General features: G+C 34.6%; 1 protein-coding gene across 1 annotated transcript in view; it reads right to left on the bottom strand.

Moving 5' to 3' along the window:
* Positions 1 to 8,998, bottom strand: part of LOC130834032 (natural killer cells antigen CD94-like) — a 29,076-nt gene extending 20,078 nt beyond the window's left edge. Inside the window, exons 1-6 of the mRNA XM_057704133.1 lie at positions 8,992 to 8,998; positions 7,557 to 7,649; positions 7,347 to 7,409; positions 5,705 to 5,856; positions 4,832 to 4,935; positions 3,924 to 4,024 (exon numbers count right to left, since the gene is read on the bottom strand). Of these exons, the coding sequence (XP_057560116.1) occupies positions 3,924 to 4,024; positions 4,832 to 4,935; positions 5,705 to 5,856; positions 7,347 to 7,409; positions 7,557 to 7,649; positions 8,992 to 8,998 (520 nt within the window). The remainder of the gene's footprint in view (positions 1 to 3,923; positions 4,025 to 4,831; positions 4,936 to 5,704; positions 5,857 to 7,346; positions 7,410 to 7,556; positions 7,650 to 8,991) is intronic.
* Positions 8,999 to 17,120: the final 8,122 nt, after the last annotated feature.

Raw genomic sequence — 17,120 nt, forward strand, 5'->3', positions numbered from 1 at the left:
TTGTATGGAAGATTCATAAGCTCTCAGTGAATGTTAACCTGAAGTAACTGTTCTCCATGTATGCATTTGCTTTCTTGTAGCCCCACTGTTTTATGTATTTAGTGTTTTAATAAACAACTGTAGCCTATAATGGCTGAAAAAAAATGTAAGTCTAACAATTTTAATGCTGGACGAAGTGAAAACATACAGAAGAAGATTATCACATTGGATTTTCTAATACAGGTTTTATAGGAGCTCATGCATACTGATGATATAAGATACAACTATTTTTGTACAGCAAACTTTATAAGTACATTTACAACTGTTAAGATGTAACCTGGAAAAGGATAAGGCAAAGTATAGAGTAGCATTGATGCCTATGTATTCTCCTTTTACACATTTTGACAGGGGTTGGTGAGAAATGGCCTGTGGATCAAATCTGTTTCTGTAAATAAAGTTCTTTTGTAATGCAGCCAAACCATTAATTTTTGTATTATCAATGTGTTCTTTTCCACTGCAGTGACATAGTTGAGTAGTTTCAACAGAGATTGGCCCACAAAGCGGAAAATATTTACCCTCCAGTTCTTTAGAGAAAGCTTTCCAATACCTACACTAGCATATAAAAAGTTTCAAAAGCTCCAAAATTATGGAAATGAAAAGAGTGGTTTAAATATTCCAAAGATTTCCAGGTTTAGATAATTGAAACAAATCAAAAGGCTCCAATGAGCATACTCATGTAAAGCTTTTAACAAAGGCAAATAATATAAGACAATAGGAGAAAGATAATTCAAAGAAATATCCAGGAACAAGCTCCCCAATGATCTTATTTGCCTGAAGACACGATTCATCATCTCTGGATGAAACTGCTATGATTTGTGCTGATGTACATGTGTTGAAACTTGGTTTCAGGAGAGCTCAGACAGAAGTTCCCTGCAGAGTCTGGTCACATAGCGAAGATAGGATATCTAACTGATTACATCAAGTGTAAGTTATCAATAAACAAACTGGTCATATGTTCCACTCCGGAATTCTGAACTTTTAAATCATAAATTGTTAGTTAGTAAAACTCACTGCCCTTATCATGGCCAACAGTCAAAAAAAAACAAAAACAAAAACAAAAAATAACCCTCAAACATCTCTGGAGATAAGCAAAGAGCTGTTTCAGTCTAGCTGTGAAATAACCTATTTTTATTAAAGAAATTTAGATGTCACTAATAGAAGAACTATAAATTAATATATTGGAATCAATAGAAAAAGATTACTTTCCCTGGCATACGTAAACTTCTTAGCTATCAGAAATCAAAAGGTAGTATTTAAATTCAATAAACTATTCTTTTTTTTTTATTTTTATTTTTTTGGGGGTACAGCAGGTTCAATCATCTGTTTTTATACACATATCCCCGTATTCCCTCCCTTCCTTGACTCCCCCCCCTCAAGTCCCCCCCACCCTCCCTGCCCCAGTCCTCTAAGGCATCTTCCATCCTCGCGTTGGACTCCCTTTGTTATACAACAACTTCCCACTGACTATTTTACAGTTGGTAGTATATATATGTCTGTGCTACTCTCTCGCTTCGTCTCAGTTTCCCCTTCACCCCCCGCCCCCTCCCATACCTCAAGTTCTCCAGTCCATTCTCTGTATCTGCATCCTTATTCTTGTCAGTGAGTTCATCAGTACCATTTTCAATAAACTATTGAATTAGCAGTTACAACATATTTTTAGGGGTATGTCTGTATCGCAAGCAGAGCTCTAAGGTGACCCCCAAAATACTCGTGCCCTGGTGTGCACCTATATAATCCCCTCCCCTTAAATTTCAGTGGAATTTGTGAATATGATGGGGTATGATTCAACCTATGCTGTGATTAGATTACACTAAATGGCAAAAATAAAGCTATTTTTCAGGTGTAATTAAGATTCCAAATTAGTCAACTTTCAGTTAATCGAAAGAGAGATTATTATGGGTGGACCTGACCTCATCAGATGAACACTTAAAAGAGACCTAGAGGTCATAAAGAGAGGAATCAGGGATGCTCTCCCCTGTCCTGGAAGAAGAAAGTAGCCCCATTGTGACTGACTATGGGGAGGGTAGGGGAGCTGTGGGTCTCAGTCTTACAACCATAAGGAGGAAAATTCTGGCAAAAGCCTGAATGAGATTGGAAGAGAACTCTGAGTCTCAGTTGAAAATACCTCCTGGCCAAGACCTTGGTTCCAGCCTTGTGAGGCCCTGAGCAAAGAACACAATTAAGCCGTGCCCAGTTCCTGCTATCGATAGTGTGAGATAATAAACATGTGTTGTTTTAAGTTTCTAAATTTAGTGTAATTTGTTAGGCACCAATACATAATCCATATTACATACCTTCAGGGTAATGGGTAACACAGTCAAAGCAATAGAAGGAAATTAAAAAAGAATAAACTCACTTTTGGCAATATTATTTTGTTACATTGTGTGGTTTTTACACATTTCCTTACCTTCTTCCCTTTGTTCTATATCCAACATTGAGATAGTCATTCAGCTAGATCCTTCCATGTACATTAGCTCACTTCATAGCAAAAAACGGAGAGCAAAAGAAAAATAGTGTCTCTCCCCAGAGAATATATCAAATGTCATGTGAGAGGGGAAAAATATTTTGTGCAAAACCTTTCTATGAAAGTAATTTTTCCTATCCCAAGGACTACAAAGATATTTTCAGGATGAAGGAAAGCAGAATGCAGGTAAGAGTGGGAGAAAAAAATAATAAAAATGAAATGAGTCAGATAGTCCTGGATTCAATGTGATTAATATGATGGGGTCAATTGTGAGAAGGAAACTGCTATGGGTTACACATCACCTTCATTCAAATCAGCACCTTCCATCTTAATGCCCTGAAATGATACGGGCACCCACTTAGAAATCCCTCAATAAAATGAGCTATCCCCTCCCCACCCCCCAAAAGGGGGTAATTATTGGCTTGGCCAAAAAGTTCATTTGGGTTTTTCTGTAACATCTTACAGTATTCAGTATTTGGTATGTAACTTTTAGGGAAAGGCTTTGGAGATTGACCAGAGATGAAAATCTTCAATGCACATGTTCAGTGGCTTTTTTACTGATGGATAAGCATAAAGCAAGAAAGATCGATGGAGTAAAGAAATAGGTATTGTAAATTTATGTGATCAGGGCTTAGATGCCCTTTCCTCTTGCAAAAATATGAAAGTAATCACGTGAGACCATATATTTGGCCAAAGACTTCCAATTGCTCTGCAGAACTCCATAGCATCAAGAGAAGGCACACAAATGTGTTCCCTTCTGAAGCTGGGTGATACTCATGAAGAAACTATTATATGGCACTTTCAGCTCTAAATTAGAGTATATAGATGTATAGATATCCAGAAAGAATTAAAAGACAACACTAAAATGATTTTTACTTCCAGAAAAAAGGAGATGAAGATGGGACTTCTCAATTTAGTATGCCATACAAAGGACTGATATGATCTTGATATATATTATTTAGCATAAATTAAGCTTTATTTAAATTTCTGCAGAGAGAATTTCCAAGAATATATACATAAACTATTAAATTCACTATTTACCATATACATTAATATTCATGAAATTATCTTGACTCTTTATAATTTTTAGGTGTAGGTACATGTCATCAATTTTAAAACACATGGCAAAATTTAAAAATTGTAACTATATATGGTGACACAAGTTAATTAGACTTAGTGTCTGGTTATTATGTTGTATACCTGATGCTAACATAATGTTATTTGTCAATTATAACTAGAGAAACAATTTAACACATTTTCAAATATATGAAAATTATATGATTGATAAGACACAATTTGAAACATTTTACAGATCCCAGAAGTAGATAGTTAGTAATAATGTGCTATCATTCTAAGTATACTGAATCTTTATTGCACACACATTCTGCCCAAAATAACATCTAAATAAGCTGTTGCTTACAGATATAACGATTTTCTTTTCCACAGGGCTGATCCAAAACACCTCTACTTGGTCCATATAGTACGCAGTTCATCAGATTTTGAGGGTGAAAGGATGGAAATCTGTAATGAAGAAGAAATTTTTAACATATTGGGGAAAGGGAATGAGAATGTTCAAGGATGTATTTGTTAAATGATAGAATTATAGAACTTTTAAAAGCATTTTAATATTACCATATTGTCATTATCTTATTTTCATTCAAGTCAGTTTTCACAATTTCAGAGTATAATGTTATAAAAACTCAGCTATTGCCTCAATAATCAACAGCATTGAGGTTGGAGATGTTTTTGTTTTTGCTGTTGTGTTTAATGGTTTTGATACATTATATACTTTACTTCTATTTTGTTTAAAGATGTATTAGCTAATCTAGTCTAGGAAAAAAATAAGAGCATGAAATTTATCATTGCATGACACTGTAAATCCCATGTTTATGAATGAAATGAGATTTGAAGATTACATATACACAGAAAATAAGCCCAGAATGTTTGAGATATGGGAGGATGCTGAGAATATTCGGCTCTACCAGAACAATGAAAATAATGGATGTACTGTTTTCTCTGGACTATTTTTCTGTATGTGAGAATCTGTACATGTATATACATATCCAACTGCTTGTACCAAGGCAGGAAATAAAAGCATATATCTAAAGCACTCTTAGAGTCACAAGTACACTAACCATGTCACTTGAGCATACACTTGGGTGTTGTAGATGGGGCTAAAATTGTTATTCTGTTGTATCCTCTTTTCTGTATTCTCATGCCCTAAACAGGATATCTTAGCTACAGTGTTCCTGGATGTTACTTTCTCTAATCAGATCTAAGGATAAACTCAAAAAGATCAGAAAAAGATTTTGACTGCCCGAAACTTACAGATCTTGGGGGAGAGTAGAATTATCCTCCCACAACCAGGCACCATGTTCTTCACTGTAAGAGAGTCCAGTCCAGTAATAATAGGAACTGGAGGTCATAAAATGCTGCTTGGAAACAAAGGCCAACATGTTAACCTATTTTGAATCTTTGAATTTGTACTTTTAAGAAGGTCAATGTCCAGCATAAGATTCAGTTTTTCAATTATACAAACCAAAATCACTTTTAACTTCTAATTTAGGCGGTATAGTCAGTCACATGCCTCATGTATCTCATTCATCAAGCCCATTCATTTATGGAGAAAAAAAAATGCCACAAAATTTCACTTCTTGAAGGAATGAAAAACATCATAAAGAAAGCTCGAGTTTTCATGGAATACTTTCTTCATAGGGGATCAGTAAGCAAATTTGATACCAAATCAACAGTATCTTGAGGGATAAATCTTAGCACAGGAGCCAGAGAAAATGTTCACTTTTTCTTAAGAGTTGGGTAATTGTTTTATAATATTCTTCATATTCATTCCACATTATACCCAAGAGTGATAACAAAAGCTATATAATTACAAAATAAATTGTAAATTCAATTAAGGAACTAAAAATTCAAAGTTCTTTGAATAAAAATAATGATCTATTATTTCTTTTTTAAATTATCTTTAAAAAGTTTCTTGTACTTTATCTGTCACATTCCTTTAACGTAAATCTTTGAGAAATTTTGTGTAGATTTTATGACTATTTCAAAGTATAGGAAATTAGTTCAAATATAACCATTTGTTTACTATCTGATTAAAGACTCAAATCAAAGTATTCAGCTTACTTAGATAATATATTTTTCCTAGGTCAAAAAAAAAAAAGGAGAAAATCAGAATTAAATACATGCCAGTTCACTCGTGTTTTGTATCTGAAGTAGACTGGAGTTATGAGAAACACAAAAATTCCTACTGTCTTTCCATGTTTTCATTTCATTAGAAATGAAGTAACAGTTGCATTGGTAGCCAACCCACTTTTCTTGGCAAGAACAGCAGCCAGATCCTAAGAGAAAAAATAAAACCTGACTTGATGACATTGGAGATTCAGTTGTTTTTCAGTGCTATTTACTCATTCACAAATCATTTGTTATCTATTAATTTTTTCTACAAATATTCTCTGAGAAACTACAGCATACACCAAAGTTCAGGGGATGTTAATCTGAATAACTCAGACATGACCCTTTTTCCTCGTGAAGATTATATTCTAGAGATAGAGAATTATATAAATTTCTATCATGTATGAATTATATTTATAATAATTTGCATAAGTATATATTAGAAATTCAGTATGTTAAAATAGTGTGTAGCAGAGTATAAGATAGGGGGTGATTAGAAGAACCATTTTTTAGGAAGTGACCCAAAGTTGATCTCTGCTATGTAATTGAAAGTTAACGAGATGAAAGAGATATTTAAAGGAGGAAAGCATTTTAGCATATTTCTTGAGTCAGAAAATAATTCTGGATATTTTATTTTCAAAATGAAGACAAATAAAGCACTTAGCTTGAAGTCTGACTATCCAGTTTACCAGTGATAGTATCTTCAGCATTTACCATCCTCAGTGATGAAAGTCATATTACATGATAGGTACTCAAATCTTTGTCAAATGAATGGTGCTGAGATTCTAGAGTAGAATGGTGGTTACCAGAAGCTGGGATGTGGGGGAAATGGGGAGATGTTGGTCAAAAGGTAAAAGCTTCCATTTAGAAGATGATTAAGTTTGGGGGAATCTACTGTGCACCATTGTAACTAAAGTTAACAGTACTGTGTTATATACTTGTGAGTTGCTACAAGAGTAGTTATTAAACTTTTTCAGCACAGAAAGAAATGATACTTGCATGACATGATGGAGGTGTTAGTTAATGCTACAGTGGTAATAATGGTGTAATAAGTGAATCAAATAAACCACACTGTAGCTTTAAACTTACACAATGTCATATGTCAATCATATCTCAATAAAGCTGGAAAAAAGCTGAGGGAAAAAAGATATGAATGAAGTCATGTATGAACACAGAAGATGGTGAGAAAACTTGGAGAGCATTTAGGAAAAGATACTTTTAAAAACTAGGACTTTGAGCTGACTTTCATTGGTTAGAGTTTAGAATTGCAGAGGTCTCTGGGCTTCTTACCGAGTTATGGAAAAAGCAGAGGTAAATGTAAAGAGATATCAAAGTTTGCATTATGAGCAAACAGGCAGGCAATTAAGATTAGCTATAATATTTACTGTAATTTGCTTTTATTATTTAAACATGGGCAGTCACATAGGAAAAATATGTCACTCAGGCTAATATTTTCCTTATTACTTACATACATAAATGATACACATTCAATGTAATTTAATAAATTCTTAAGTTAGCAACAAAATGAGACTATCCTTTAATTTATAGGCAAATATGTATTACTAAGTTTAATATCCCATCATGCTTCTGTGTGAGAAAAACAAGAAACTATTTCATTCTCTACCAGCTCTAAAGTTTTCCAAAGTATGGAACCCACCTTCTCGGAGATCTGTGGAGGGTCCTGGAGAGAGAGTTGGCTGAACACTTTGTTTAGTAAATGCTGTAAGAAATGATTAGAAATTTACTTCATAAGACACAGGTTTCTGAAGCAACAAAATATTACACATTAGCAAAATGAAACCTTTATTGTAAGACAACTTCATCACAATTTGGATCTTTTTATATCACCTTGACTAGCAAAACTTACAATTTTTCAATAAAATTCCCAAAGCAGCTACCAACAAAAGGCACATTACTCCTAATACCCCAGAAATCAACCTCCATGGAGTGGTCCGAAAAGCTGTAAAGAAAAAGAGATAGGGTAATGATTTAAAGAACAAACACAAGAGCTGAAATTCTTAAAAGCAGAAAGCAGTGAGCGAAACTAAAAAATTCTTTGGTTTGATAACCCAGTCATTTCGCCAATGAAATGTTGGAAAATGAAGATATTCCATTCAGAACTCCACCCAATGCCAAAAAATGTACTTTATTCTTCAGTGAGGTTATCCATACCTTTTCCTCTCTATCAGCTCTATCTTAGTAAAATGTGTTCACCATTTATTTTTTTAATTTGACAAAGAAGCTTAGAGATCTGTAGTAAAAAGAGATCAACAGGCACTAAGTTCTGTTTTATGGGCTGATATAACAAACTCATATTTTCACAACAACAACAAAAAAATCACAAGATAGAGAATCTGATTCCCATTCCGTAGATGAGAAAACTTAGGACTGATTAATAATGTTATTTTCTCAAGGAAGCAAAGCTATTCAGTACCCAAGTCAGAAATCAAATGAAAGTTTGTCTAGACCCAGAGTCTTTCATTTAACATATTCCATCATTGTTACAATAATACTACTTGGGACTGTGTCCTTCTGCTAATCTCAATGTATTCACTACTCTGAGAAACGTCAAGCTGCTCATAGCTTTGTAGAGGCTATACCAGGAAGAGAAGACAAAGGAATGCTTTGGTGCTGCTGTGATGAGAGGTTCCCCAACCAGTGCACAAGTAAAACCTTGGGCACCTGGGTTCATTTCACGGTGCATTGAATTATGATACATAAACAACCATGTTTGATAGGAACCATTTTTTACACGTATTACATTTTCTCATATGAAAAATTACTTGCTTTTCCCCTAAAATTACAGGCATTTCCCCTTAAATAATTTAGCATCAAGAGATTCCACATTAACAATTATTGCACTCCCAAAGAGTGTTGTGATTCACAACAGTCCAATGTGTCAAACTGTTAATCTGGGTGGTTTTGGGGTGTCACAACACAAATGATAAATTTAAAAAAAAAAATTTTTAAACATTGTGTTGTTAATCTTAACATTCTCTATTTGTTTGCATGCTAGAATTATGTCATCTATATTTTTCCTGGTAAATTCAGACTCCAATCAGAATTTAGAGCTACCCCAGTCAGAATCCAGTCTTTAAACTTGTTGGAAAAGCTTTGCAAAATCATATCTAAGTTACAGAATGAAGAATCAGAAAAATGAAATTAATGTAGAAAGTGCAGGTACATGGGAAGCCTAAAAATGTATACTTTTTTTTAAAACGTTGCTTGAAATTAGGCATATCCATAAGATATTTTTCCTGGTTATTTTTATTTTTTCATTTTATGACTTGGACTGCACGTACCTGCCATGTTGTTCCAATGCCGATGCAGGTAAGCACGATGGGTGCTTGTTCACGAAGAATGGGGTTAGATCACCGAGCTGAGCTGGAGGCTAAGGAAACTGAAAGTTGTGTATGAAGAAAGTGCAAAAAAAAAAAAAAAAAGAGAGAGAGAAATTGTATATTTCAGTGTGCTTGAATCATCCGCTAATGAGACATGTGTAGTATGAAGAAGCAGAAAATCACTATCTTGTAAAATGTTTCTGGAACCACAACACAGGAAATTCTCACTGAACTTGCATAAGGCGAACCCTTTGTCATGAAAGAAGGTGAGAGGAAGTTTTTTTTTTAATGTTTGAACATCAACCTCATCTTAAAAAATTACTTGGAAAATGGAAAATATGGATGAACCCAAGGTAAATTTACTTAGTATAATATAATTCCAACCAGAATTTTCCTTTTTTAATAATGAGAAATATTTATTATTTACTAGGTGCCAAACATAGTTTACAGCACTTGGCATATATTAGCTCATTTATCCCTGAAAATGACTTAATAATAAAGATATATAAATATACTTGTTTTACCAATGAGAAAAGTGTAGTAAAGCTAAGTACTAGACCAAGGTCACTGATGTTTGAAACCCTCGTAGTCTTTGTCTGGAACACACACGCAATATAATTCAAATTAAGTTTATCACTCTATGTCTATATGTTTTGTTGATTTTCATTTATTTTCTTTAGTACAGAGTGGTTGGAATTTTCCATCTCTCATTCTATGCTTCTGATCCCTGCCTCATTAACCCAAGTATGGAAGGCAAAGATAAAAAAGGTAGAATCAGAGGGACTTCCCATGACTGTCCCATACACACACACACACACACACACACACACACACGCCCTAAGACTGCCTCAGCTGGTCTAAGCCCACACTTAGTGCTTCATTTACATTAGCCTTGTAAGTTTCATTTAATACTTGACTCTCCTTATTCTTACTAACATATTAATTATTATAATCATTTACGGTGTTATCTCATTCAGATAATATACAGATAATTAAGGTTACACATTTTGGGCCTCAGAAGTGTAACCTTAATAGTGGAAATTTCAAATGTGAGGCAGATAGGCAGATTAAGAGTCGAAAAGAGAGACCTTGATGAGCCTGGAAATACAATCTACCGTTCACCCCCCCCACAAAAATTAACTCAGTTTTTTTATTTATATTGTTTATTTTAAGCATTGCAATATTACTATAGATACACCTTTTTGTAAAAGACAGGCTTTTCAACCAAAAAAGAGAAGAAGAGAAACAAAAAACCCGGATTGTGATTTGATTTCTTGGTTTCCATGAAGCTAAAAATTTCCATCTTTTTAATTTGCATTGTGTGCATTGGGCTGCTTTCACTGAATCACCAAAATAGCTAAAACATAAATCCTTCCTAGAGAATGTAAACATGAAAATTCTTCATCCAGATTTTATGCAAGTTGAAGTTGAGAGGTCATTTATAAATGTACCTGTGCCTTCTTGAAGGTTTTTTTTTTCCATTTTAATATTGTGCAAAGCTGAACTAGCAAAAACTGCCTAATTTTGCTCATTTTTTGCTTTCTCTCTGTCTTTATTTTAGTTTACTAATTCAGAAGTCAAAATCCATCAAATATGTGTTTAGTCCCACACCTCTAAGCTCAAGTCACAAATGAGATAACTGAATACACACATGCATACACACACAAGATATAGATAGATGACAGATGATTAGATAGATAGAAAGATAGATAGATGGAGATGATATGTACATATGTGTGTGTATACACATATCGATATATATAACATAAAACTTTCTCTAATTCTTTCTGAACTGTCAGCCCTGGTTGATTGATCTTTTTTTTGCACATAGGCAGTTGAATTGTTTTTTGTGTCAGTTTCCCTACTATTTATTTCCACTTGGAGCAGAGGTTATCATTTCCCCACCCATATCCCTTGGAACATTTGTAAACTATGACCAATCAGTACCTGCTACTCTGTCTCTGCAGACTTTCTCCTCCTAGAACTGCTGAAAGTTTTGGTGCTCTCATACATGACAGCCTGGAAGTGCTAAGGAATTCTCACCTGGATGGCGTGCAGCCAACGAACCTCAGGATTTCGTGTACTTCAGCAACTTTGACCTGAATGTGAGGCAATTTAGAAAATTGTGTTTTTCCGCATTTCTAAGAATCACTCAGTAGTGTTAGGCTCCAGTCTCCTCCTCTAGTATCTAGATTAAGAGAATGATCTTTATTGTGTTCTGCCTTCCCTTTCCCGTATTTATACTCCCTACATTTATCCACACACAACCCAAAGAAACCTTTTACTCAAGCCTTTATTGGGGTCTGCTGCAGAGAGAACCCAGACTGAAATTCCACTGAAATGTTCAGCTTCCCTTATGCGTTTGTTTGTTACGTGTTAGGCATCCTTCCAGAAAATGCAGGTCTCTCTGCAGGATCTCCTCTCCTCTAGTCTCCACTGCAGGCAACCACAGTTTTTCTTCCCTGTAATTTACCACTGCCCTTGTTCAAAGCAAGCGATAACTCAAAGATCACTCAAACCTGAACAAAGATCCGGGGAAAATAAATGAATGTCCACTAAATTATAAACAGTGAAGTCTTCTCCCTGCCTAGCAATGTATAATTAAAACTTTCCAGAACATAGTGATAATATACATTCCAATGGTCCCAAATGAGAAATTTGTTTTGATCTCACAACTTGGAAAATGTGTGCATTCTCTGAGTGGAAAGAAAATTGCTAGCCTCAAGTTGCAAATTATTCTCCTTTTAAGGGAGAGGAAAGGGAAAAAAAAAGATTCCCTGGGAAAAGAAAGAAAAGAATGCTGATCTGATAAAATCTCCTTGGAAACGTGTTAATGACAAACCTGCCAGCCAACACTAGTGGGTTTTGCTTGTCAAAATCCTTATCATAGACTCTTTTTAGGAGGATGTATTAGGTTGCCTAAAATGGTTTATGGTCAAAACAAAACAAAATAAGAGATGCAATTGGGATCTATGGGTTTATGGAACATGGCTTCCTAGAAAAATGTCTCATAAACTATATATCCAAGTATGAAATGGAGATGTGTAATGACCATAGCATCTCCTTTTATGTTTGTGATGCAGCCACAAGTGTCATTTGGACCCTCATATGTTAAGCTGTTGGTCTGGACCACAGTACATCCTAAGGTGGAAAGAAAGGACCTGGCAGGCTGCATTAGCAAACTTGTACTTCTCACTGCTTGGTCTGTACCTCACAGTGATTGTATCATTGAAATTACTAGTAAAGCTTGCTACTGAGTAAAATCTCCACTGATGCTGTGAGTCTGATTTAACAATCCAATTCTTTGTGTCACCTTCTTGAGGAATTGGTAAATTTTGTCCACAAAGATAAGGAGAAATATGCATCCTATTATATGTGTATAATCAAACATCCCCTGCCACTCACCTTCACTTGTAGCAGAATTTATCATTCCTCCTGTCATATCCCTAGGAACCCTCATTAAACAGAGACAGATTTCTGCATCTCTGTTCCTGGAGCCTTCTTGTCTCCCAAGATCTGCTGAAATCTTTGCTGCCCTCACACCAGTAAATCTCAGGATTTGATATATAAATATCCCAGCTCCTTTTGCTTCTCTTCTATGCAGGAACTATTTGAGGATGCATGCTTGAAAAAAGAAGTGTGTGAAAAAAAAGTATTCCCCATCCCTAAGACTAAGAAAAACTCTCCTGACCTGAGGGAAAGGAGAAGCTAATGGTGTAATGGTGGAGGGGGGGGCAGGAATATAAAAAAGAGGTCAGAGAGGCGAGACTGAGTGCTACTGATGGGAAAGAGTGTGCTGTGAGTAGAGAAGCTGCATTGGGTGACACTACCTGCCGCTCAAGTCAGCACTTCCCTTCATCAATATCTTGAATCACTATAGGAAATAGGTGAACATATGAAGATGATTCACTCTCTATGTGGGAGGGTAGCATGCATTTTCTTCTTTTAAGTCATATTCTAGCTGCTCATCTTATTATTATCTGGAGATGATTTCCTTTGAAAGAGATAGCATCTATCCTATTTAACACCCCATATCTTGCCACATCCAAAAATCCTCATAAGCCCTCAACAACAACAAAAACAACAACAATAATAAGAAAACAGAATGGAACCCTAATGGTTAGTTAGAAAAAAGTATTTCTGAACATTGATTTGGTTAGACAAAAGTCCAATATTCATTCTTATCTGAAAACATAAAAACCACCTCTCTATATTTTCACAGGGAAAGCTAATAAAAGTAAAAAAAAAAAAACAAAAAAAAAAAACAGAATAAGAATCAGTTTGCCCTTGGAGCAGGACCAGAGTGAGGAAAAATAGAGAAAAGAATTGTTGATTTTCACAAAAAGCTCTTCCATAGTATGGAATTTGAAATCATAAGCATGTTTTGTTTCTGCAGAAAAATATACAATTAAGCAAAAAAACTTAAATCTCCAAGAAACTATTCATAACTTTAGGCCTCAAATGTTTTGAAAGATGGAATTTTCTAATCTGCATCTATTATCATATAACTTAAGTTTATTCCTCCTAATTCTTACTTTATTCAAGAGTGAAAATGGCTTGGTATGATAGTCACATTGTCTATCTTAAGACATAAATGAAGATTTCCTTACATTGGCATGCTGTGTAGTGAAATGGTAAACTCAAATCATTTACCCCTCAATTGTGTTATTAGTGCTTAAAACATACAATTGGATGCAAAATAAGAATATCGATCCATGTTTCTAAAGATATATGTGTAACATTGTCATAAAATTAGTTTTACAGTATATGATATGTGATACTTATGGAAAGTGTTGATTGATCAGTGAGAAAAAGGACAAGTGAGTGACTCCTTTGCTGAGAAGGATAAACAAAAACACCCGAGAATAAGTAAAAAGTGCTGAATTAAGGTGACTAGAAGATATCAATAGATTGTTTTCATTTTTGGAAAAATTGGGAGGCAATCACTGTGTGAACCATGACTTCAAAATAAGAGACTCAAATTAAATTTAACAACATACTATAAAATTAGGAAATTAAAAAATATTTTTTCTTAATGTTTATATTTTGAGTAGAGACATAAATTTTATCAACAACAATATAAGTGGTTTCAAATGTATTTATATAATATTTACTACAATGAGATAAAATATTCATGGGTACATTTCACTGTCTTCTAGAGGTAGAGAAATGAGCATATTTATTATAAGAAGTTCCATTTTTAGTCAGATGAAATTTGAATTTTTTTCTAAGGAAACAGTTAAATAAGCTGTTTCTTACATATACAATTGTTTTGATTTTTTAAATTTTCCTTTTCCCTACACTCTGATAAAAAAGAGAAGGTGTGTGTGTGTGGGTATGCACATACCAGTATACAGTTGAGCATAGGTATAAAATATATACAAAGGCACAGCAACATCTTTTGAGCCTAGTAGGATAATCTAGGCAGAGATGAATTATTAACTTGTTTCTTTCCTAGTCTCAAATTTCCTTTAGTTCAATTCAATGAAATGTGAAAATGTGAATTACCTTGGTCAGATCTTAAGGTAAATAAAAAAAAACCAAAAAACAAAAAACAAAACAAAATGCACCAGAATAGCACCAGAACTACCAGACACTTAACAAATTGTAAGAAAAAGCAGGGCCATTCTCTCACATAAAGGTGTCAGTTGAGAGTCTGAGTCAGTTGAGAGGCAGAAGATGGTATGGAGTTCAGAAAGCCCTAGTTGGAAACAAATATATAAAATGAATCCCAATCCCTGAAGCCCCATGACACAAAAATTCAGATATGTACTTTCGCTTATGCCACTCTGGGCATGTTGCATTTTGAATAAAGTGAATGCATGACATCACACTCAGCGATTCAACCTAATGCTCCAAAATTATTTGCTCTTATAGTAAGCGAATAATCATATGATTATTCTTTCCGTTTCCCTCTTTTTTTTTTTTTTGCCCACTCCCTTATGGAGTACAAATCACCATGAAACTGCACTCATTATAGGGGAGATCAGAATGTAAATGTTTAGAGCAACACTTCCTTCCTAAATTACAAACAATTCCATCTTAAGAGGTCTGAATTCAATGAAACTCTGTGGATAAAGCACTGTATAGGTCCTATTGTTTGTGTAGTTAGCACAGGTTTTGAATGTACTCATAGAAAGACCTTTTATCTTGTAAGTATGGACTAACTTTTATTTTCATGCTTCTAAGATGGTTCTAAGATGGTTATTTCAGAGATGCAAAAAAAGCTACATCATTTAAAGCAAACAATAGAAATGAGTTAAAATTATGATTCAAAGAAGTTTAAGTGGTTGTTAAATAAACAATGGATACGACTGAAATTTTGCTCTATACTGAAGCTAGGTATTAGAATTATGATTGCCTATTTTATCACCTAAAGTGCAAAACATGAATGTAATGAGCCTATTTAAATGTCACATTACCAGGTAAGAACACTGAATACATATATTTTAGCCATGATTACTACCATTTCATTTTCACATGAAAGAACTCATAATAAGATTAAAATTTGAGCATGGTAGTGTAGGATAGAGTTGGAAGTATGGAAGTGTGGTTACTATAAAGTAAGAAATAGTTAACAGAACTGCATCAGAGCCAAACCTAAATAAGACAGAAAAAATTTCAACATTTTCTCTTCTTAACCTTTTCTAAATAAAATATAATATTCATACTGAAAAGTAATAAAATCATAAAGTTTAATACTTATCAGAGGCAACACCCATGTAACTACTACCCGAATCAAGAAATAGAACATTTCCAGAACGCTCAAGGATTTTCCTCATTTAAACTTCTCGCTCCTACCCTCTTTCCCCTTCCAGATACTGACCGCCATCTTGACTTCTAATGCTATAGTTTAGTTTTGGCTGTTTTTGAAATGTGTATAACTAGAATAATATAATATAAAATCTTTTGTGTCTAGTTTATTTTGCTCAAGTCCTTCTGAGAGTTATCCAAGAATTCCTCTCCATCTTATTGACACTAAGCTAGGTGCAAATTACTACTGTGGCCCATGGATAAGACACACTGATTGACTTAAATCTGTGGGGGCCCAACTTAGATACTGAGGTGGGGTCAACTTTACTCAAAAGAAAATGGCTAGCAATGATTATCGAACAGAAATTTTGAGACACTGAACTTCAGGGATGAATTTTGGGAAAGTAGTGACCCCTACAACAATGTTTCATGTTTGTTTTTGGTTTTGTTTTGCTATTTTCTCAAGATTGGTCTTTCTGAATGAGTCTCCCACTGATCTACATGTACAAGTTCACTTGGAAGTACAGTGAAAAGATGAGAATGATGTTCTTGTGTTCCTGTTGTAATCAATTAGAGTATATATTTAGGGGTGTTGTGTTGAGAAATCTTCAAGTCCAAATTCAGCAAGAAAGAATGTTATAAACAGAGGCACAATGAGTTCTGTGAGCTTTGATTTGAAAACATTTAGCACATCCACCATCTCTGAATTTACTATTTCTGATGTGGAATGAATCTCTTGTTAAAGAATATAACAGAATCTGCTTTAGTGAAAGAACTAGCAGCGTAGCTGAGATGTAAGAAGGACAGAAAAATGAGGATTGTTAGTGCTAATACCAAGGGAATAAATATACTGTAAAACCATGGATTGCGAGTAACTTGTTCTGTGAGTGTTCCACAAGACGAGCAAACATTCCTAATAAATTTTAACTTGATAAACGAGCAATGTCTTGCAATACGAGTAATACATGACGCCGAACATCACGTGATCACAACTGAGCCAATGGAGCTGAGCACGAGGAACTGATAGATCTGCATCACGAGCAACAGCAAGAGGTTATGGAGGCGATCTCGTCAGAGGAGGAGGAGAAAAAGGTGGAGGAATCCCTCACTTCAAATGAGATTAGGGAGATGTGTAAAATGTGGGAAACAGTGCAAAATTTTGTAGAAAACGTCACCCGAATAAGGCTGTTGGAGTGCGAGCGATGAATCTGTTTAATGACAATGCAATGTCACATTTCCCCGAAATCCTCAAAAGGAGACAAAAGCAAGTGTCATTGGATAGGTTCCTTGTTAAAGTTGAACAAAAAGAAAAAGGTTCCATTGAGCCAATAGATAGC

Source organism: Hippopotamus amphibius, chromosome 12 (genome assembly GCF_030028045.1).
Source record: "Hippopotamus amphibius kiboko isolate mHipAmp2 chromosome 12, mHipAmp2.hap2, whole genome shotgun sequence".
In the NCBI taxonomy this organism is placed as follows: Eukaryota; Metazoa; Chordata; class Mammalia; order Artiodactyla; family Hippopotamidae; genus Hippopotamus; species Hippopotamus amphibius.